This window comes from Geotrypetes seraphini, chromosome 14, assembly GCF_902459505.1.
Source record: "Geotrypetes seraphini chromosome 14, aGeoSer1.1, whole genome shotgun sequence".
Taxonomy (NCBI): Eukaryota; Metazoa; Chordata; class Amphibia; order Gymnophiona; family Dermophiidae; genus Geotrypetes; species Geotrypetes seraphini.
In genome coordinates, this window is record NC_047097.1 from 17666864 (window position 1) to 17689920 (window position 23057).

The window sequence follows — 23057 nt, forward strand, 5'->3', positions numbered from 1 at the left end:
AAGATAGGTAGGGTTTGAGAGGGCTGGGAAAGGCTTTTGTAGCAGTACCTGGTAGTAGGGCTTAGGGTTGACACTTTCAAAATTAAACAAAATTCAGTTTCTCTCTTTTTTTAATGGCAGAGGTTGAATTCACATAGAGAAGGGGGCTTTATCGTTGGTGTCAAGGCTGACTATTACCCACTGTATTATCTTGCCACAAATTTATTTATTTATTTATTTTAATTAGACTATTTAAATGTAAGTATTTTTTTAAGGGGGGGGAGGTTTGAAGGCAATTTTTTTTCTGTACAGCATTAGAAATGGCAGTATATCAAATTTAACTATAAACATTATACTACCAACCTCTCCCCCTTCCACTCCCCATCCTCTCCCCCTTCCCCTCCCCACCCTGTCCCTCCATATTTTGATATTTTAAGCTGGAGCATTTTTATTGGGATCAGTGCTCAGAGCCTCCATTTGCTTCCCTCACAGAGAAGATTGAGAGTAAATTCTGGTAGATAAGATATCCGCAAAAAGACAACGAGAAAGTCCTTGTTCTAAAAGAATTTGGCCAGGAAGAAGACCATTCTCTTGCAAATAAAGAAGTAAACCCCAAAGGCCCTTTAGCCACTAAGCTGGTCAACCCTGGCACTGAAAGGGTTTTGCTGGGCAGATTTGCTTGCACCCCACTGTTTCCATCCCGCCTCCATCAGTTGGACTGGGAGGAGCTGCGGGTTGCACTGCCCTGGGAGAAAAGGTGCCCGGAAGCGACAGGCAGGCAAGAAGAGCCACATTCCACAGGGACATCCATAGGAGACTCGGGCAGCGTCTCACACCCTTGACCTGCAGGGAGCAGAGAAAGCTCGCCACAGTCTCACCTCTCTGCTCGGGGAATGAATGGGGCAGCATGGTAGGAGCTCGACTCACCTTTCCTTTGCTTTCACGTGGGGATTTCTTGAATCTGTTGGTGCGGATGGCTCTTGCGACGATTGAGGTAGCCTCTGATCAGTTCAACTTTCGCGTGGGATTTCTTGAATCTGTTGGTGCGGATGGCTCTTGCGACGATTGAGGTAGCCTCTGATCTGTTCAATTTTCGCGTGGGATTTCTTGAATCTTGGTGCGGATGGCTCTTACCACTGAGGTAGCCTCTGATCTGCCGCCCTTATTCAACTTTCGCGTGGGATTTCTTGAATCTGTTGGTGCGGATGGCTCTTGCGACGATTGAGGTAGCCTCTGATCTGTTCAATTTTCGCGTGGGATTTCTTGAATCTTGGTGCGGATGGCTCTTACCACTGAGGTAGCCTCTGATCTGCCGCCCTTATTCAACTTTCGCGTGGGATTTCTTGAATCTGTTGGTGCGGATGGCTCTTGCGACGATTGAGGTAGCCTCTGATCTGTTCAATTTTCGCGTGGGATTTCTTGAATCTTGGTGCGGATGGCTCTTACCACTGAGGTAGCCTCTGATCTGCCGCCCTTATTCAACTTTCGCGTGGGATTTCTTGAATCTGTTGGTGCGGATGGCTCTTGCGACGATTGAGGTAGCCTCTGATCTGTTCAATTTTCGCGTGGGATTTCTTGAAATCTGTCGGTATCGACGGATCTTGCGATTGATGCAGTCTTGGATCCTGCTGTTGTAACCTAGACGGAAGAGTGCTAAGTAACTTCAGGCTTGGGACAGGACTGTGGTGTCTCCAGTTGGGTATTATGAGATCAAGGTGGGTTCACAGCTGGGACAGCAACAGACAAAAAAATACCAGGACAGTATTAGGGATTAGTGTGCTGGTGTCCGATTCCAAAGCAACTCTCGGGGGAGCTGGTTGATAACAAAAACAGTGCTATCCACTCACCAAGCTCAAGCTGCAAAATCAACGGGTCCTGGTTAGAGCTAGAGGGGTTGGGGGTTCAAATCCCGCACTGCTCCCTGTGACCTTGGGCAAGTCACTTAATCCTCCACTGCCCCAGGTACAGAGAGGGCATTGAGGGGAAATGCTTGAAGCACCTGTGATGTAAATCGCTTTGAATGTGGCTGTAAAACTGCAAAAAGGCACTTGGAGGAACACCAAACCAGGCGCTTTTCCCATTTCTGCAGTTAGGCGCAGGGGTAGGGAACTCCGGTCCTCGAGAGCCGTATTCCAGTCGGGTTTTCAGGATTTCCCCAATGAATTATGCATGAGATCTATTTGCATGCACTGCTTTCAATGCATATTCATTTCCCTACCCCTGAGTTAGGGGAACTTTCAGCAGTATAACGCAGTGGTTCCCAACCTTGTCCTGGAGGACCACCAGGCCAATCGGGTTTTCAGGCTAGCCCTAATGAATATGCATGAGGGAGTTTTGCATATAATGGAAGTGACAGGCATGCAAATCTGCTCCATGCATATTCATTAGGGCTAGCCTGAAAACCCGATTGGCCTGGTGGTCCTCCAGGACAGGGTTGGGAACCACTGGTATAACGTACAAACCAGCGCTTTTCAAAAGCGGCCGTCGGCTTAATTTCATATTTATTTTAAGCAAATTATCAAAATGATTCCTGTGGGTTTTGTTAAGTGTCAGCAAAACGGCACATATGCTGCTCTTTCGCCTTGGATAAAATTATTGGCCAAAAAATGCCATAAGGGGGGGGTCTGACTCTAAGGGCTCCTTTTACGAAGGTGCGTTAGCGGCTTTAGTGCACGCAACTTTTCTTCACGCACCAACCCCCGCGCTAGCCGAAAAACTACCGCCTGCTCAAGAGGAGGCGGTACTGGCTAGTGTGGCCGGCGGTTTATTGCGCCTTCGAAAAAGGAGCCTTAAAATTAGAAAAATGTCTGTAGGACCCAATAAATAAGAATATCAACATTACATTGTGGGCTCCTTTGACTAAGGTGCGCTAGTGTTTTTAGTGCACGCACAAAATTGCCGCGCGGTACGCTTCTAGAATAACGCCAGCTCAGTGCCGGCGTTAAGGTCTAGCGTGTGCGCACCATTCCGCGCGTTAAGGCCCTAACGCACCTTAGGGCTCCTTTTACGAAGCCACAGTAGCTTCGTAAAAGCGATGTTTCGTCACGCGTCAACCCCGCCCTAGCCCAAAAACTACCGCCTGCTCAAGAGGAGCGGTAGCGGCTAGCGCGGCAGGCGGTTTAACGCGCGGTATTACGTGCGTTAAACCCCTACCGCAGCTTGATAAAAGGAGCCCTTAGTAAAAGGAGCCCTGTATTTATTTCAAAACTAACAAATGCATTTATTAACCCCCCTCAAAAATTCCTTTTTTTTTTCCTTTCATACTGACTCTCTCCCATCTGTTTCTCCCATTACAGCAGCCAGTAGTCCTTTCATAATTTCCTCACTCTTAAGGGTTGTGTTTCACTTTTTGCCTCTTTTACAAAGCCACGCGGCCTTTAAATCTCTACGGGCTTTGGGGCCGTTAGCGCAGGGCAGCTGCTAGTGTGGCTTTGTAAAAGAGGTCGTTTAATGTATTGTGTTTAAATATGTTTATACTAGTCTTTAAGCCCGTTACATTAATGGGTGCTAGAATAGATGTGTCTGTCTATCTCTCTCTCTCTCTCCTTGGCTGCTTTCTAACTGTCTGTCTTTCTTTCTGTCTCTCTCTCTTTGACTGCTGTCTGTCTGTCTTTATTTCTTTCTCTCTCTCTCTCTCTTTGGCCACTGTGTGTCTGTCTTTCTATCTGTCTCCCTGGTCCCCCTATCTGTCTGTCTGTCTTTCTTTCTCTCTCTCTCCATGGCCCCTGTATGGCTGTCTTTTTTGCTGTCTGTCTCTTTAGCCGCTGTCTGTATGTCTTTTTTTCTTTCTCTCTCTCTTTGGCCGCTGTCTGTCTGTCTTTCTGTCTGTCTGTCTCTCTGGCCCCCTGTCTGTCTGTCTTTCTGTCTCTCTCTCCTTGGCCGCTGTATGTCTGTCTTTTTTGCTGTCTGTTTCCTTGGCCGCTGTATGGCTGTCTGTCTCCTTAGCCGCTGTCTGTATGTCCTTTTTTTCTTTCTCTCTCTTTGGCCGCTGTCTGTCTTTCTGTCTGTCTCTCTGGCCCCCTGTCTGTCTGTCTGTCTTTCTGTCTCTCTCTCTCCTTGGCTGCTGTATTTCTGTCTTTTTTGCTGTCTGTTTCCTTGGCCGCTGTATGGCTGTCTGTCTCCTTAGCCACTGTCCGTATGTTTTTTTCCGGATCTCTCTCTCCTTGTCCGCTGTCTGTTTTTTTTTTCTTTTTTTTTTTCTATCTCTCTCCCTGGCCCCCTGTTCTTCTGTGTGTGTCTTTCATTCCCACTTACCTGTCTCTCAGTGTGTGTGTGTGTCTCTGTTTCTGTCTATCTGTCAATGTCCCTGCCCACTGCCTGTCTGTTTATCATGCCCCTTCTCCCACCTACCCTTTTTTTTTTATTTTATTTTTTTAATCACGCGTTGTATTGTATACAGTGGAGAGGGCAACCGGCACACAGTAACCGCTGCTGGATACAGTACACCGTCATGCGCGCATGCTCCGAATGTGCGCATGCGCCGACCGCTTTAACATTTCTCTGCCGCAGGCCACGGAGCTACGGATCACGGAGGCAGGAGTGCGCATACGCGCTTAGAGTTTTACTATTAGTGATTGGTAAATTCTCCAGTCTGGTCCAGAAATTTTGTGTCTTCTCCCTTCTTTTGCTCTTCTCTTTGCTCCATCTTTTTCCCAATAAAAAAAACTTTGATCCAGGTGATTTTACAATTATATTATTTGGAAGTGTGCCATGTGCAGATTTGGGGGAGGGGGCTGGTAGTGAGTGTGGTTTGCATGGACTGTTTCCTGTTGTTTTTATTTGATACTTTTAGTTGGTGATTTTTATTGTGTAATTACTGTACAACCAATTGACCTGATAAAGCATGTTATACCCTCATATAAATTTAATTTCCATGATGCAAATGCAAGATCTTTAAATCAATGTAGGAGAGGATGCTAGAAAGCTCTCAGCCCAACCAGGAAGAGAATGACGTAGATATGGTTTAATCAATGAGCTGAAACAATGTCAAAACATAGAATTCCATTTCTGCAAATTGGCACTTAATGAAATTAGATAACACTCTTTTCAGTTACAGTGGCAAAATAATGCTCAGAGTTTAGGAAGTCGGTCGGTTGGGCTGAGAAATTTTCAGTGCCCCCTGGTGGATAGGAGGTGTGATTTCAGGCTCATTTTACAAAGCTGTGGTAGAGGCTTCTACCGTGGGCCGGCGAGGTAAATGCTCCGCCACTCATAGGAATGCAATGAGCGTTGGTGCATTTACCTCACTGGCCCGTGGTAGAGACATCTAACTGCAGCTTTGTAAAAGTCGACAATGTTAATTTGCCTTCTCTGATTGTTATTTTGCAGTCTCAAAAATCTTGGATAGAAAACGTGTTCACAAAGAGAGAATGCGTGCGCATTGTACCAAGTTCAAAGGACCCTCATAAGTGAGTAGAATGGCTTTGGTGGGCATTCCAGGTTCAACAGAGAATAATAGCAGGGAACAAATCGCCCACTACTGTATATAGAGACATTAGCTTCATTGTGTTTCTCATTGTACCATTTGATTTCAGCTATTTAAAAAAAAAAAACAAAAAAAAAAAACCACAACATAAAATGTAATAAAAACTTTATGCAACCAACAAAGGATGCCGAGTGTTAAAATGGTGTACTTTATTGAAGACACTGAAGAATAGACCAAGTAGTCCAAAATATTTTTGTTCAATTATTATATATGTTACCTTGTAACCTGTTCTGAGCTCTCTGGGGGAGGGCACTCGCTGAAGTTAGAAGGGAAAAGATTCCGTACAAACGTAAGGAAGTTTTGCTCTTCCGGAGGCTGTTATAGGGGAAACACCCTTCAGGGATTCAAGACAAGGTTGGATAAGTTCCTACTGGAACAGAACATACGCAAGTAAGGCTAGACTCTAATAGCGCGCTGGTCTTTGACCTAAGGGCTACAGATTGTAACCTTTAAATAACTTTCCTGCTGTTTCTACATTGTATTTACATATTTTTTTTTTCTTTTTTATGAAACACTGTATGTCTATGTAATATGTTACCCAGGTTTTTAGATATTTTTAACTATTTTGTACATCGCCTAGAATGTAGAATAGGCGATTAATCAAACTATATAATAAACTTGGAAACTTGGAAACCACTGGTCTGACCCAGCAGCAGCAATTCTTATGTTCTTATGATATAATCTGAATCGCCATTTATTAGCAACAATACTGGAGAAGTTAACCCAGCACCCAACTTGGCCAAAGTTTGCCCTTTTTGGGCAGCCTCAGCGGCCAATAGTACCAGACCAGTGCAATAAAAATGTCTCCGTGCTTGGTAATAATCCAATCTAATGCTTGGCTTTATATACCGAGTCATCATTCTATGAAAGCTCGACTCAGTTTACAATAATTAACTTAAACAGATAAAAACCAGAGGGAGAGAAAGACATTTTTAAAAATCAGATTTGGTGCAAGTCTTTTTATTACACAGGTCTGGAACGAGGGGATGCTGAAAAGTTGTCAGCCCAACCAAGAAGAGAATGATGTCGATATGGTTCAATCAATGATCTGAAACAATGTCAAAATAGAGAATTTCGTTTTCTGCAAATTGGCACTTAATGAAATAAGAGAACACTCTTTTCAGCTCCAGTGGCAAAATAACGCTCAGAATATAGGAAGTTGGTTGGTTGGGCAGAGAACTTTTCAGCAGCCCCTCTTATGTCATAAAAGTGAGCCAAGTATAGGACAATCAAGCCATTGTGACATCACTAATGAGGTTGGCTCTTGTTGGTGGAACGAGGCATTATGACATCACAGTCTCAGCTCTGGTTACCAGAGACTGAAAGTCTTCACGCTACCAGGGGTGCTGAAAAGTTCTCACCTCGGCCAAGAAAAGAATGACGTGGGTATGGTTCAAGCAACGATCGGAACCAGCGTCAAAACGGAGAGTTTTGTTTCTGCAGCTTGGCACTTAACGAAATAAGAAAACCCTCGTTTCAGTTGCAGTGGCAAAATAGTGCTGAGAATTTTAGGATGTGGGTTGGTTGGGGCTGAGGACTTTTCAGCACCCCCTCGCACTATTGGGCCTACTGAGGCAGCCCAAGAAGGGCAAAACTTGGCCAAGTCAGGTGCTGTGGTAACTCCTCCAGTGTTGTTACTAATAAATGATGATTCAGATTGCTTTGGACTACTTGGTCTGCTTAACTTTCTGCGAATACGCACATAGCAAATAGTTGAAATGTTACAGGTGGGCGTACACAGATCTGCTGCATATAACTTAGAAAAGCTTCCCGAAATAGGTGTATACTTATCTGGCCAGTGTAAGTGCTCACGCATAAATTAATTTTTGCTGTTACTCTGGTATTCTAATGCAGTGCTTCTCAGCCAAGTTATAAGGGCACACCCATCCAGTCAAGATTTCAGAATACCCACAATGACGATGCATTAGATAAATCTGCGTGGCTTTCGTGATTTGCAAAACTGTCTCATGCGGATGCGTTTTGGATATTTCGAAAACCCGACTGGTTGGATGGCCCCAAGGACTGAGCTGAGGAAAGTAGGAACCTATTAGGTGTTCCGTTAGAGAATTGTTCCCTAGATCAGTATTCTTCAACTGCCGGTCCATGGACCAGTGCCGGTCCACAGAAATTTCCTGCCGGTCCACAGGGCCGGCATGTGCATCAGGCCCAAAACAGTGTTCTTCAACCGCCGGTCCACGGTGCGATCGATGCGGCGTTATCTTCGAGCCAGCTCCCTCTTCCTCACTGATTCCCGAAGTTTCTGTATTCAGATAGAAAAAGGCAAAGTGGATACACAACAAATGTACAGTAGAGTCTGGTGCCTGTTTTACAGGAAACAAAATTGGGCTGCCGCCATGGTGAGAGTTGTCACATAGCAAAGGAAATCCGGGCCATGTTGGGTCCCCATTTTCCAAAGCAAGTGTGGATTTGAATTGTCGACTGTTACTACACATTTACTCTGCAGTTTCTTTATTTGGTTTTAAGCTCAGAGGTATGTCACTCTCACGGTGGGAGGGTTGGTGGGGTTCTGCTGCACAGGGAGATGGGAGGGAGGGATAGAAAGATGCTGCACAAGGGGATGGATGAGAGGGGAGCAAAGATGTTGTACATGTGGGGGGGGGGGAGGAGAAAGGAAAGAGGAAGAATTGGGGTGGAGGAGAGGAAGAAAGAGATGATTGTTGTACATGAAAAAAATAAGACATCCCCGAAAATAAGCCCTAGTGCATTTTTTGGAGCAAAAATTTATATAAAACCTGTCAAATGCCCATATTTTCACTTCTTGGAACTGGCTAGCTGCCAGCTCTGACTATCATGGCATAACTGAGCCTCTGGTGGTTATCGCTTACAAAAATGCTGACTGCCTTCTAAAACAATATTTTTGAGGTGTATGTCTACAAAGCTTTTTATTACTCACACTGTCTTTTATTTCTTATGTAGGTGCCTTCCAGGATGTCAGACTTGCCAGCAACTTATCCGGTAGGTTATCATATACTTACAAGGAAACCAGTGGCAGACAAATAATAGATTCTGTTCCATCACAAGCAGAAAATAAGGTTTTATAGTAACCCTCAGTTTAGGGTTTCTTGGCATACCGTCTTTCCCCGAAAATAAGACATAACCAGAAAATAATCCCTAGCATGATTTTTAAAGATACTCCTAATATAAGCTCTACCCCAAAAATAAGCCCCAGTTAAGATCGATCCCTGAAGCCCCCCACCAAATATCTGCGGCAGGAGGAGTGCCTAATTCCTCCTGCCGCTGGCCCCTTCAATCCCTGAACCCCACCAAACACTCCCCGACAACACCCCGACATACTCCGATTCCATCCCTAACACTAGTGCTGCCCGATTCACCAAAAAAATTGGAATCATCGATTCAGTGACCCCCCACCCCTGTGAGACCTGACACACCTCCACTCTGAGGCCTCCTAAAGAAGCAGTGGTGGCAGGGTTATGAAGGGACTACTTCACAGCCTTCCCCGCCAGGGCCTTCCCTCTGCCGCATCACTGATGACATCATCAGTGATGAAGCAGAGGGAAGCCCTAGCGGGGAAGGACACGAAGCAGCCCATTCAGAGCGCTGCTGCTGTTTTAGGAGGGCTCGGAGGTATGTCGCTCTCACGGTGGGAGGGTTGGTGGGGTTCTGCTGCACAGGGGGATGGGAGGGAGGGATAGAAAGATGCTGCACAAGGGGATGCATGAGAGGGGAGGAAAGATGTTGTACATGCTGGGGGCGGGGTAGGAGAAAAGAAAGAGGAAGAATTGGGATGGAGGAGAGGAAGGGAGAGATGATTGTTGTGCATGAAAAAAAAATAAGACATCCCCGAAAATAAGCCCTAGTGCATTTCTTGGAACAAAAATTAATATAAGACCTGGACTTATTTTCAAGGAAAGACGGTAGATTTACTAATACCCATATTTATACTCATATCCAGTGTTAGGCCCTATTTCACTCCAGAGTCCTCTTTAAATGTGCCTGTTTAGCCTTCAAGATCCTACAAGGCATCCTCCCTCCCGTTATCCCACTCTTCTGGAACTCCTCTAACCCTAATTCCACTAGATCCTCCCCAAAACTGAAACTATCATTCCCCTCTACAAAAGGTATATCCCACGTAGGAAAACTAGGAACAACCCTCCCCTTTAGAACCACAGAACTCTGGAATAACCTCACATCCCCGCTCAGAGTTTCAAGCTCCCTCCAATCCTTCCGCAAACACCTGAAAACTTGGCTCTTTTCAAAAATCTAACACTTCCCGCTTTTTGGTTCCCTGTCTCTCTTTATCTTCCTAACTCCTTTCCTATAACCCTTCATTGTAGCTCCTTTTCATCCTAACCCTGTAAACCGTGTAAACCGTGTAACCCTGTAAACCGTGCCGAGCTCTACGCTTGTGGAGATGGCGCGGTATACAAACCTAAGGTTTAGTTTAGTTTAGTTTCACTGAGGTGCGCTACTCGATAGCACGCACTAATCGATTTAGCGTATGCTGAACGCTAACACGTGCATGTTAGTCTATGGACGCGTTAGCGTTTAGCACGCTCTAATCGGTTCACGCGCCTTAGTAAAAGAGGGAGGTTAGTGTAATAATATTCTGACAGATAAAGGAGGCTATTGCTGTCTCAAACATGACCTTTTCCTTTCATAGAAGCATCTATGATGCTCCTTGATGAGGTAATCCAACGTTTGCACTATTTAATCTTCTAAGGAAGCTGAACCTCTTCAAACCCACAATGTTGACTAGAATTATTTTTTCTAGCCAATCTAACAACCTTTACAAAACATTTTCCTTAGACCCTCAGCGCCACCACTCGGAACTCAATTTTTCTCATTGTTCTGAGCTTTACGTGTCTCTTCGTCATCGGATCTGTCATTACTCTGTCTCTTATAAAGAGCTTAAAGTTTATTTTCAAATTATTTCTAATCTTTCAGTGCTTTAAAGTATTAATAAGCCAATACTTAGCTTATGGTCAAGTGGTCTCTGCTGGGATATTAATGCCGCTAGGGATGAACAGTGCCGACATGTTTCGCTTTGACAGCTTTTTCAAGGCTTAATCCCTAATCCCTGCCACCAAATACTGTGACCATGTCTTCTCCAATAACGAAGAGACACATAGGCCCTGATTCTACAAAGTGCGTCCCGATTTTAGGCAGCTGTAGGCGTCCTACAGCTGTCTAATCAGCCAATCGGGATGCACGTTTAAAAAAAAAATCCTCCCCAGGCAGGCTGCCTATATTGAAGGCGTCTCCGGGAGCCTAGGGAGACCCGCAAGACGCCTAAGCTCGCCTAAGGGCCTTAGGCGAACCTAGGCGGCCCTACATTGTAAGTAGACGCGGCCACTATACTTATCATGGCAAGGGATCTCTCTGCCGCTATAAGTATAGCGCGGGGGGGGGGGGGGTGCGTCTTCCGGCAGGAGGGATTGGGCACCCTCCTGCCGGTGATCGGTAGTGGGGGTGGGGGCATCTTCCGGCAGGAGGGGTTGGGCATCCTCCTGCCGGCGATCGGTAATGTCAGGGGAGGGGCATCTTCCAGCAGGAGGGTTTGGGCACCCTCCTGCCGGCAATCGGACAGGCGGCCAAGGCTGCTATACTTATAGCGGCAGAGAGATCCCTTGCCGCGATAAGTATAGCGGCCGCGTCTACTCTAACCCGATTCTGTAACCGGTGTCTGTAACATGGACGCCGGTTACAGAATCGGGGTTTAGTGTAGACCCGATTCTGTATAGGACGCCTCTCCTGGGCCGTCCTATACAGAATCCGGGCCATAAAACTCAGAACAATGAGAAATATTGAGTTCTGAGTGGTGGCGCTGAGGGTCTAAGGAAAATGTTCTGTAAAGGTTGTTAGATTGACTAGAAAAAATAATTCTTGCTAACATTGTGGCCTTGATGAGGCAAAGCATTCAGGTTAAGATGTATACATTTTTCCTTCCCAGTCTGTGAACTAATTTTATTAATCCACTAAAGACTATGAGCTTGCCAAAGAAGTACAATCAGCATTTTTTTTGTGAAAATTATTATGGAGACGGCTGCAAAGCCATTCAGCTCTTCCACAGATTTGTTGGGGAAAAATTGACATCCAGAAGAAATCTAGCAATTCCAGCTAACTCAATCCTAGCTGTAATTTGCTTGATGTTTTTCTTTTTTTTTTTTTTCTTTATTTGATTATTCGTTACAATACATTAATAACAAATATTCATGAATGACCACAAAAAACTCCATATAGAGAACATTAAAACATATATAAGGCAATTAATCAACCGTGTCCTAGTCTACATTATCATGGTCGCCAGTATTTTAAAAAAGAAAAAAAAAAACACATCTATCTATCTACCATCTAAGGACAAGCAAATGGCATTTATACATTTATACATCATCCTCCAAAAAATGAAAATCAATACTAGAAATTAAACTTTCAGCAACGGTTTCTCTTTAATGAAATCTTCTAACTGGACTGGATCATAAAACACATATTTATCACTTCCATACGATATAAGGCATTTGTATGATGTTTTTCAATGATGAATTACATTACATTAGTGATTTCTATTCCACCAATACCTTGCGGTGCAAGGCGGATTACATAAGAGTTGTCATGAAGCTACAAGATATATAGGCGGATTACATAAGAATTGTCGTGAAATTAGGTAATATATGTTGGGTAATTTGAACATTTTAGACTTAATAAGGAGCACACAGTGTAGTAGGTGGAGCTTGGGAAGGAACTGGTCGTGTTAAATAGGTTTTATGCATTTTTTGAAGAGTAGAGTTTTAGTTTCTTTTTTGAAGGTTTTGTAGTCTGTGGTCGAAGACAGCAGATTGGTGATTTGTGTGTCTAGTTTTGCTGCTCTGGTGGCCATTAGGTTGTCATATAGTTTTCTTCGCTTGACATTTTTGGTTGGCGGGTGTGTGAATAGTGAGTGGGTTCTCCTGTGTCCGGTTGAGGTGGATTGAGCTAGTCGGTTGTTCCAGTAGGTTGGGCTGTCTCCGTTTATAGCTTTAAATAGTAGGCAGTAGAATTTGAAGTATACTCTTGCTTGTATTGGGAGCCAGTGCGAGTCGTGGTATGCCTCTGTGATGTGGTCATATTTTTACAGTGAATAGATGAGTCTTAGGGCTGTATTTTGTATTGTGTTCACACATCAAAGGAAAAGATAATCTAGACAAAGCCAGTGAAAAGGTATTAGATGACCATGGTAAAAATTTACCCTTATGCTTCCCCTAAAGTATTTTTCAGGGACCTAAGCTTCTTCCGTGAGATTAAAATATTTAAACTTAACAATCTTGAATATCTCAACATCTCCTGTCCCAGAACAATCCTGTAAAAATACATAGGTGAACATCACACCTTTAAATATTAAACCTTGTTTTGTATGGACATATATAATGACGACAATTTCCAAAAGCCCTTTATTCAAGAAAACGGGTAATTATTCAGATGAGGGATATAAGGAACCTTTTACTAAAGCTGCAGCAAAAGTGGCCTCAGCAGTTCCCTCACACAGGTCTTTCCCTTGCACTAAGGCCATTTATGACATGGCCAGAAAATAACTCATTTCCCCATTTTTTGAATTAATGGCTATGGACTCATTTTGCCATAAATGCATAGCCATCAAAAAAAGCGACCACGTGAGCCCTTATGCCATCTATTTTGAAGGCGGTAAAGGCCCACATGCTAACCCCATGGTAATCATAGTAAAATAGTAGATGATGGCAGATAAAGACCCGAATGGTCCATCTAGCCTATCCAACCTGATTCAATCTAAAAATTTGTTGTTGTTGTTGTTTTTTCTCCTTCTTAGTTATTTCTGAGCAAGAATCCAAAGCTCTGCCCGGTACTGTTCTTAGGTTCCAACTACTGAAGTCTCCGTCAAAGCTCACTCCAGTCCATCTACACCCTACCAGCCATTGAAGCCTTCCCCATCCCATCCTCTACCAAACGGCCATATATAGACACAGACCATGCAAGCCTGCCCAGTTCTTCAATATTTACTATTATTTTCTGATTCTAGATCCTCTGTGTTCATCCCACGCTTTTTTGAACTCCGTCACCATTTTCATCTCCACCACTTCTCTAGGGAGCGCATTCTCCATAATGAAGAATTTCCGTACATTGCTCCTGAGTCTCCCACCCCTCAACCTCAAAGTATGTCCTCTGGTTTTACCATTTTCCTTTCTCTGGAAAAGATTTTGTTCTACGTTAATACCTTTCAAGTATTTGAACGTCTGTATCATATCTCCCCTATACCTCCTTTCCTCTAAGGTATATATATTCAGGGCTTCCAGTCTCTCTTCATACGTCTTGTGGCGCAAACCTCCTTTCATTTTTGTTGCTTTCCTCTGGTCTGCTTCAAGCCTTTTTGTGTCCTTCGCCAGATAAGGTCTCCAAAATTTGAATACAGTGTAGTGAGCTCCATGTTGAGCACCATACTCATGGAGATGATGCGGTATATAAACTTAAGGTTTAGATTAGATTTAGATTAGATTAGTGAGGGAGGGAGGCACCTGGGGGTGGTGGCGCCCGGCATCGCCGCGACATGCCCTCCCTATTTTTCCCAGCCCATTGAGCACCTCCCTTGCACACCTCTTGAAATGGTCGCCGGCACACTGCCCTTGGCTCCCTTCTGATGTCACATCCTGCTCTCGCAACCAGGAAGTGACATCAGAAGGGAGACAAGGCTAGTGCGAGCAGGAGTTGGTCGACGCTGCTTGCACCAGCGAACATTTGAAGAGGTACGTGAGGGGCGGGGAGGAGGAGAAGTGCCAGTGCCCCCACCAAGACTATGCCCAGTTGGGTCCACACTACTGCATGCAGCAATGCCTCAAGCGCTTACTGCTTAGTGCTGTCACACCCACTCTCCAACCCTGAACACATCCCTTAGAGAAAAATAAAAAATATTTTTCTAGCATATGGTATACGCATGCAGAGAGGCACATTTTCTGTGGGACACAAGTGCATGTCCTGCGGTAAACCTTTTTAACATGGGGTAAGTGTACAATAACGCTTATCACAGTTTAGTAAAAGAAGCCCATAGTTATCAAAGCGGACCATTTTATACAATAACAATATAAGTCATAAGAATAGCATTACAGGGTCAGATCGATGGTCCATCTAATCCTGTATCCTGTTTCCAACAGTGGCCAATACAGAAGTACCTGACAGAACCCCAAAGAGTAACAAGATTCTGGAATCTCAAAGAGTAGCGACATTCTATGCTACCGATCCAGGGCAAGCAGTGGCTTCCCCCATGTCTGCCTTCATAACAGACTATAGACTTTTCCTCCAGAAACTTGTCCAAATCTTTTTTTTTTTTTTTTTACCAGATACATTAATCACTTTTACCACATCCTCTGGTAACAAGTTGAAGGACTTAACTATTCTATGAGTGAAAAAATATTTCCTCTTATTTGTTTAAAAAATATTGCCATGTAATTTCACCCCTAGTCTTTGTAATTTTTGAAAAAAAACAAAAACAAAAACAATTAATTGTTACCCATTCTATAGTGATTAATAACTGGGGTTAACAGAACCCCCACATCTTAATAGCAGCCCACTTTGGTAATTTCTCCCTCAAATGGACAGTTTGAAAATGACCCACTCTCCATGGGCTTAAAAATAAATGCTGTTCGCTTATTCTCTTCTTGATATGTTCTAGAACCATAGATTTTTTATTTTATTTTATTTTTGGGGGGAGGGAGGGGTCAGTCATGACATAGTAACATAGTAGATGACGGCAGATAAAGACCCGAATGGTCCATCTAGTCTGCCCAACCTGATTCAATCTAAAAATTTGTTGGTTCGTTTGCTATGTTTTTCATAAATGTATGTGTCAATACATTTTGAAAACTTTAATTATGAAAAGATATGCATGCTGATGGTTCTTTGATGTTGTCTGGTTGTCAGGATCCATTGTTTGTTTTGACGGCAGCTGTTCCTTGCCCGCTCCCAAAAGTTGCCACCCTAGGTGACTCCCTAGTTTATCAAATTGTTAAGCATTACATTACATTTTGTTTTGTACTTCCTTCTACGGTTCTGTGTGGGGTACATTTCCAGAGCTAGGCACACCTAGCAATTACGATTCAATTTAAATCACATTAAAGCTAAATAAGGCAGCCCAAATTTGTGGAACAGAAAAGTTATAACATCCTTTCTGAAAAGCTTTGAGGGGCCGTTTTGAAAAGATGTCCAAGTCAGAATTGAGACATTTTGCTTATAACATTTAAAAAAAAAAAAAAAGAATTAATCTCAAAGCCATTTTCAAACAGGAAATACATCAGATTTTCTTGTTCAAAGATACGAGGTGCTGCTGAAATGTTCTCGGCCCAACCAAGAAACAAATGATGTGGAGCCATGAAACTTACAAGTTATTTCACACTTCTCTTGACACTTTTCGTTTCAATGAGGGAAACACATCTAGCAAATGGTCACAAGTACTGTATAGTGAAACCAAGTCATTGTGACATCACCGATGAGGTTGGCTCTTAGACATTGGTGGAATGACGCATTATGACATCACAATATGAGGGGCCAATGAAGGGTTCTCAGTCCAACCAAGAAGCGAATGATGTGGAGCCATGAAACTTACATGTTATTCTACACTTCTCTTGACACTTTTTGTTTCAATGAGGGAAACACATCTAGCAAATGGTCACAAGTACTATATAGTGAAACCAAGTCATTGTGACATCACCGATGAGGTTGGTTCTTAGACATTGGTGGAATGACGCATTATGACATCACAATATGAGGGGCCAATGAAGGGTTCTCAGTCCAACCAAGACGCGAATGATGTGGAGCCATGAAACTTACACGTTATTCTACACTTCTCTTGACGCTTTTTGTTTCAATGATATGAAAAATGTCAAGAAAAGGATGGAATAATGTGTAAGTTTCATGGCTCCACATCATTCTCTTCTTGGTTGGGCTGAGAACTTTTCAGCGATCCCCTCGTGAGTGCCCAAAATGAGCAACTATTTTACAAACTGAAATGTCCAAATTATGAAGGCCAAAAATCCAGGGACTACTGTTGGCAGCATTTTTATAGAAATGGCCACACAGAAATCCTGCAGTGCAGTGACCTGTAAACCTGGGCACCCCCTAAAACTCTTTTATTTTATTATTTTTTAAATAATAACAATAATACTTTATTTATAGACTGCCATAGCTGCGAAGTTCTAAGTGGTTTACAATACAAGGGCCAGTACAAACTACTGGGATTTACATTGTAAAGGAAATTACATTTTTGAGAGGGAGGGTTAAAAAGCAAGGGGAGGTATAGGGTTAACATGTGGGTGAAAAGATGACTTGCCTACTCTATTGCAGATTTTGGTATCATCTGCAAAGAGGCAAATCTTACCCGACAACCCTTCAGCAATATCGTTTATAAAAATATTAAAAAGAACAGGCCCATGAACAGAACCTTGAGGTGCAATGCTGGTAACATCCCTTTCCTCAGAGCGATCTCCATTGATCACGACCCTCTGTCGCCTTGCACTCAACCAGTTCTTGACCCAGCCCATCACTTTGGGACCATCCCGAGGGCACTCAGTTTATTTATTTGACATCTGTGTGGAACACTGTCAAAGGCTTTGCTAAAATCTAAAAACACCACATCTAGCGCACATCCTCTATCTAATTCTCTGATCACCCAGTCAAAGAAATTGATCAGATTTGTTACATTACATTACATTACTGATTTCTATTCCGCCTCAACCTTGCAGTTCTGGGCGGATTACAAAAGAGATATCTGGACATTTCCAGGATGATTACAAAGAGACTTCTGGACTTTTCCAGAAGAGTTACAAGAAGAAGAACATTTCCAGAGGAGTTACAAGACCTACCTCTAGTGAATCCATGTTGCCTCTGGTCCTGTAATCCACAAGATTCCAGAAACTTGACCATTCTCTGTTTTAAAAGTGTTTCCATTAATTTGCTTACCACAGAAGCCTGCTCCGAAAGCCGCCTCTTTGCAGCAACTTCCTGTTCTCCTGTAGGCAGGTCCTGTAGAGAGGTAGCTTCCAGGACAGGCCGACTTGCCTTGCTGAGCTGCCAGTGGCCTGAAGACAATTGACTTCCAGCTTCAAGAAGGTAAGAGGGGGAGAGCCACCGGATTCTGTCTAAGTCCCTATCATAAGAACATAAGAAGTTGCCTCCGCTGGGTCAGACCAGAGGTCCATCTCGCCCAGCAGTCCACTCCCGCGGGGGCCCATCAGGTCTATGACCTATAAGGTGATCCTTGTCTAAAACCCTTTAATCCCCTTTATCCTTCTATCTATACCCTTTCATAATCCTATCACTACCTCTATCTGTATCCCTCAATCCCCGTGTCCTTCAGGAATTTATCCAGTCCTTCTTTGAAACCCCATAGTGTACTCTGTCCTATCACAAACTCCGGAAGCACATTCCAGGTGCCCACCACCCTCTGAGTGAAAAAGAATTTCCTAGCTTTGGTTCTAAACCTGTCCCCTTTTAACTTCTCTGAGTGCTCCCTTGTTCTTGTGGTTCCCAATAGGCTGAAGAATCGGTCCTTATCTACCTTCTCTATGCCTTTCAAGATCTTGAAAGTCTCTCATGTCTCCCCTGAGTCTCCGCTTCTCCAGGGAGAAGAGCCCCAGCCTTTCTAACCTGTCTGCGTATGAAAGGTTTTCCATACCTTTTATCATTTTTATCGCTCTTCTCTGAACCCTCTCAAGTATCGCCATGTCCTTCTTAAGGTACGGTGACCAATATTGGACACAGTACTCCAGATGCGGGTGCACCATCGCACGATACAGAGGCATGATGACTTCCTTCATCCTGGTTGTAATACTCTTCTTAATAATACCCAACATTATGTTTGCTTTCTTCGAGGCTGATGCGCATTGCGCCGTTGACTTCATTGTTGTATCCACCAGCACACCCAAGTCCTTATCAAGGTTACTTTCCCCTAGTACCTGGACAGACTCCTACAATATAAAAAACCCATCCTAACACCTGGATAGTCCTCTAAAAAGAGGACATGTCCAGGGTTTCCCAGATGAATGGTAACCCTATCTGAGGCTGTCATAGAGCCTAATCTTCCCGTTAAGTTTAATTTTCAAGGGAGAGGGAAGGGGATAGCAATCACTAGGGAATTAAGGAGGAATCATGCCTTAATCCCTCTAGTCAGTGGTGTAGTGAGGGTAGGAGGCACCTGGGGGGGTTGGCATCCCCCTGCTCCCTCTGCTCTCCCCACCACTTCTTCCGTGCCCCACTCCACACTTGGGCTCTCCCTTTCCCTCCATGTACCTCTGTAAATCTTCACCAGTGGGAGTGGCTTCTCGCACCAGCATTGGGATTCCTTCTGACATCACTTCCTTGCCCTGCGACCCGGAATTGATTCAGAGGGGAACCAGGCCAGCGCGAGCAACATTCAGGAGAAGTTGCTCATGCTGGTGAAGATCTACAGAGATATGGTGGGGTGGGACAGAGAGGTGCTGGCGCTTCTTTCGAGATGGCGCCCAGGACGGTCCGCTTCCCCCCTCCTTACTATGCCACTGCATCCAGTGGTCAGCTTTTTGTACCCTGAACTTTCCTAAAACAAGTCTAAATAAAAACATCCTTCTTTTTAGACCCAGGCATTTCTTCTCCTTCTATTATTGCTGCTGGACATCCTTAGTTTGGGCCTTCAGTCCCGCCCAAAACACACCTACAATGTGCTCACTTGCTATTTGGATGAACTACAGTGTCGGACATCCAAATTTTGCTGTTTCAGAATTGCAGTTTGGTCATTTTGGGCAGATGAACATTTGATTTGCCATTTTGAGATGTCCTTGTGGTTTGGAAATGAGCCCCTTTGTGTTCTGATCTCCTCTGACAAAGAGCTCCAGACTCAAGCCAGCTGGCAGGCAAAGAAGGATGCAGACATTTTTTAAAAAGCGTAAACGAAACAAAACTAGACCTTAAGCTTATATACCGCATCTTCTCTATAAGGATAGAGCTCGGCACGGTTTACAAGAGTTTTGAAGAAAGGAAAATATAATAAGAATTGGTGATTATGTAGAGAGCGGCAGAATTTACATTTTTGAAAATAGCCACGTTTTCAGATGCGTTTGAAATAATTGGAACGAGCCCGAGTTGCGCAGCTGGACAGGAAAGTTATTCCAAAGCTCAGTAATTTTAAAGTAAAAAGCTGAACTCCGCTTGTGTCGGGAAAGAGGAGTGCCATTCAATTTTCTATAGAATGAACTGCTACAACTAAATGATAAAGATATGAAATGATACTTGTATATAATAATAATAACAATAACTTTATTTTTTCTATACCGCCATAATCTTGCGACTTCTAGGCGGTTCACAGTGAAGAGAGCTGGACAATCAGCAAATTTCAGCGTACAAATAGAGAAGATGTCACTGAGCGGTCAGTGATTTTAGAGTACAGAATAGTAAGAATTATAATATTAATATGTTACAGTGAAGGGGGCTGGATAGCCAGCGAATTTCAGAATACAAATGGCGAAGAAATCACTGACCAGTCAGTGAATACAGAATACAATTAGTGAGAATACGCAGTATCAACATGTTGAGTAATAGTTTTTAAAAAAGGGGGGGGGGGGGGGGAGTTGTCAGACTAGGAAATAAATCTGTTGAACAGAGCGGTCTTAATTTCTTTCTGAAAAGCGCCGCAGGTCGACCTGGCTCTATCGATGAAATTGCCTAGCCAGGTTTGCTGTCTACCAGCTTGAAACTTAAAAGTTCTGTCCAGAAAGGTCCTGTATTTGCAATCAGTGCTCTTCGGATAGGCAAAGAGGTTGCGATTTCTGGTTGTCCATGTGGGAAGTGAGGTAAGAGATAGGTGGGGGCCATTCCCCACACCAGTTTGTAGCAAAAGCAAGAGAACTTGAATAAAATTTGTGCCTCTATTGGCAACCAGTGTAGCAGTTTGTAGTAGGGACTAATGTGATCACTTTTCTGTAGTCCAAATATTAAGCGGACGGCCGTGTTTTGCGCTATTCTTAATTTTCTCACTTTTTTTTAGGTATGCCCACATAAATGATGTTGCCGTAGTCTAGGGTGGATAGGGTGCTTTCCCATGTAAGATTTTCAAAATCATCATACAGATTTTAACCCGTGCCCTAGCTTCCATTGGTAATCAGTGTGATATGACGATCAAAAATGTACGCAGAATGCAATAAATACGGTGCCATATTTTGCACTGCCTGCAACTTTTTGCATAAATCATCAAGACATCCCAACCAGATTTTTCACAGTTTCCATAAGAACATAAAATCTTTTCTAACCTCCCCATTTTACAAAACCGCACAAGCTGAATGCTCTGTGCTGCTCCAACGCTCAAAGGAATTCTAGGACTGTCGGAGCAGCTCAGAGCATTCCGCGCGTCAGCCGGCGCTAAAAACCTCTTGCGTAGTTTTGTAAAAAAAAAGGGAGAGGGTGTAATTACACTTCTCCCTCCGTATTCACGGTGGATGCGGGCGGAACATAGCCACAAATACCGAAAAACCACGAATAACTTTTCCTATGTTGTTCGTGGTTTTTCTGTATAAAAGCCCTAATAAAGATAAAAACCCGCAAATAACCTGACCTGCGGCGCTGTAACTTAAAGCAGACTTAGCTTGATGATGAAATCCAATAGCTGGAACACAAGGCACATCAAGAAGAGAGGGTGGTGGATGCCTGGAATGTGCCCCCGAGAGAGGTGGTGGAGAGTAAAACTGTGACTGAGTTCAAAGAAGCGTGGGATGAACACAGAAGATTTAGAATCAGAAAATAATATTAAATATTGAACTAGGCCAGTACTGGGTAGACTTGCACGGTCTGTGTCTGTGTATGGCCGTTTGGTGGAGGATGGGCAGGGGAGGGCTTCAATGGCTGGGAGGGTGTAGATGGGCTGGAGTAAGTCTTAACAGAGATTTCGGCAGTTGGAACCCAAGCACAGTACCGGGTAAAGCTTTGGATTCTTGCCCAGAAATAACTAAGAAGAAAAAGTTTAAATTGAATCAGGTTGGGCAGACTGGATGGACCATTCGGGTCTTTATCTGCCGTCATCTACTATGTTACTATCCGCTCCCTTCTGCTATCCAACACTCTTGCCTCTAGACTGTTCCATGCGCGGTACCCTGAACACCCGAAGTATCGATCTAAATTGAACACAGTTTCGCTGGCAGCTAGAGACAATCGGACAGTTCGGGGGTTATGATCCAACAGTCTTCTCGGAACTTCAGTTGGAAGAAAGATGGCTGAGGGGAACAGCGATTTCCTCTGTGCAACGTTGGGAGCGGTGACGCAAATTTGGGGGTGGAGCCAGGGAATAAAAAGCCGCGAATAATCGAAACTGCGAATACAGAAGGGGAAGTGTATATACTTGGGTTCATAGACAAAATCACGCGAGACAACGGCGCACCGACAACTGAGCGCAGACAACTGAGCGCAAGGTTGACGGCACGCCGAAGAAAAGCACTATTTTAAAGGGTTCCGATGGGGGGTGTTGGTGGGGAACCCCCCTATTTTACTTAACAGACATCGCGCTGGCGTTGTGGGGGGTTTGGGGGGTTGTAACCCCCCTCATTATACTTGAAACCAAACTTTTTGCCTGTTTTTTAGGGAAAAAGTTCAGTTTTAAGTATAATGTGGGGGTTACAACCCCCCAAACCACCCACAACGCCAGCGCAATGTCTGTTAAGTAAAGTGGGGGGGGGTTCCCCCCCACACCCCACGTCGGAGCCCTTTAAAATAGTGCTTTTTTTCAGCACGCCGTCAACCTTGCGCTCAGTTGTTGGCGCGCCGTTGTCTCGTGCGATTTAGTCCCGTCACCATATACTTGTGGCTCCAATGACAGTAAATAGTCAACTTTAATTCCCAGAATGTTCAAAATAGATTCCAATTGATAATCAGCGGTACCTGGACTGTTGATCCATACACCGTTTCCTCCAGTCTTGCAGCCAGGAACATCAAATTCATGCTCGTGGCAATGATCAAAGTAGCATTCCTATCCCGCTGATTAACTGTTTCAATATCAAATTTCTCAACAGGTGCTGCTGTGGCTGCTTAGTCCGGCAGCATGCTTGGAGCACTCTCAGTGCTGCCCTGAAACATTTAGAGAGCAGGAAGGGCGAAACTCTTCAAGAAGAGAGTGAGCAGTGGTCAGTAGAGACACACACGGAAGAGCGCTCAACGGATGCATACGGTGTCATTAATTTCCAGGGTGGCTCGCACAGCTACAAAGCCAAGGTACGGACTAAGTCATGGGAGGTGTCTGTTTGTGGAAAATGAACTCTGGCTTAGTTGTGGTTAAAGACCAGGTGGAGGATGAATCTAGAAAATGCTGGGAAGATTGATTTTAGTTATTTGACCTTTTTCTGTCTTATATACCAGTGTGCGTTCATGAACATCCAGAGTCCCTGGAAGGCTCACAATCTGTGGAGTCATTTTACTAAGCTGTAGTAAGCATTAGAGAGTGACATGGTAATCATTACTGTGGTAATTGGTGCAGTAATGGGGACTGTGTCCAAAGAATATCCAGTATTGCCACAGTACTGGTAAACTGTTCTGTGGTATTGCTGCAGGAACGGTAACTGATATTGCGGTAATGGAGAACAGGCCATCCTTCCCGCATGTACCT

The 23057-nt window shown here is 44.0% G+C and overlaps 1 protein-coding gene across 1 annotated transcript in view; it reads left to right on the plus strand.

Annotated features, from left to right (window-relative positions):
• Positions 1–846: 846 nt before the first annotated feature.
• The window catches only part of LOC117348494 (transient receptor potential cation channel subfamily M member 7-like), a 148638-nt gene continuing 126427 nt past the window's right edge, over positions 847–23057 (plus strand). Inside the window, exons 1-4 of the mRNA XM_033920707.1 lie at positions 847–889; positions 5308–5387; positions 8402–8440; positions 22468–22666. Coding sequence (XP_033776598.1) covers positions 887–889; positions 5308–5387; positions 8402–8440; positions 22468–22666 — 321 coding nt within the window. The 5' untranslated portion in view covers positions 847–886. The remainder of the gene's footprint in view (positions 890–5307; positions 5388–8401; positions 8441–22467; positions 22667–23057) is intronic.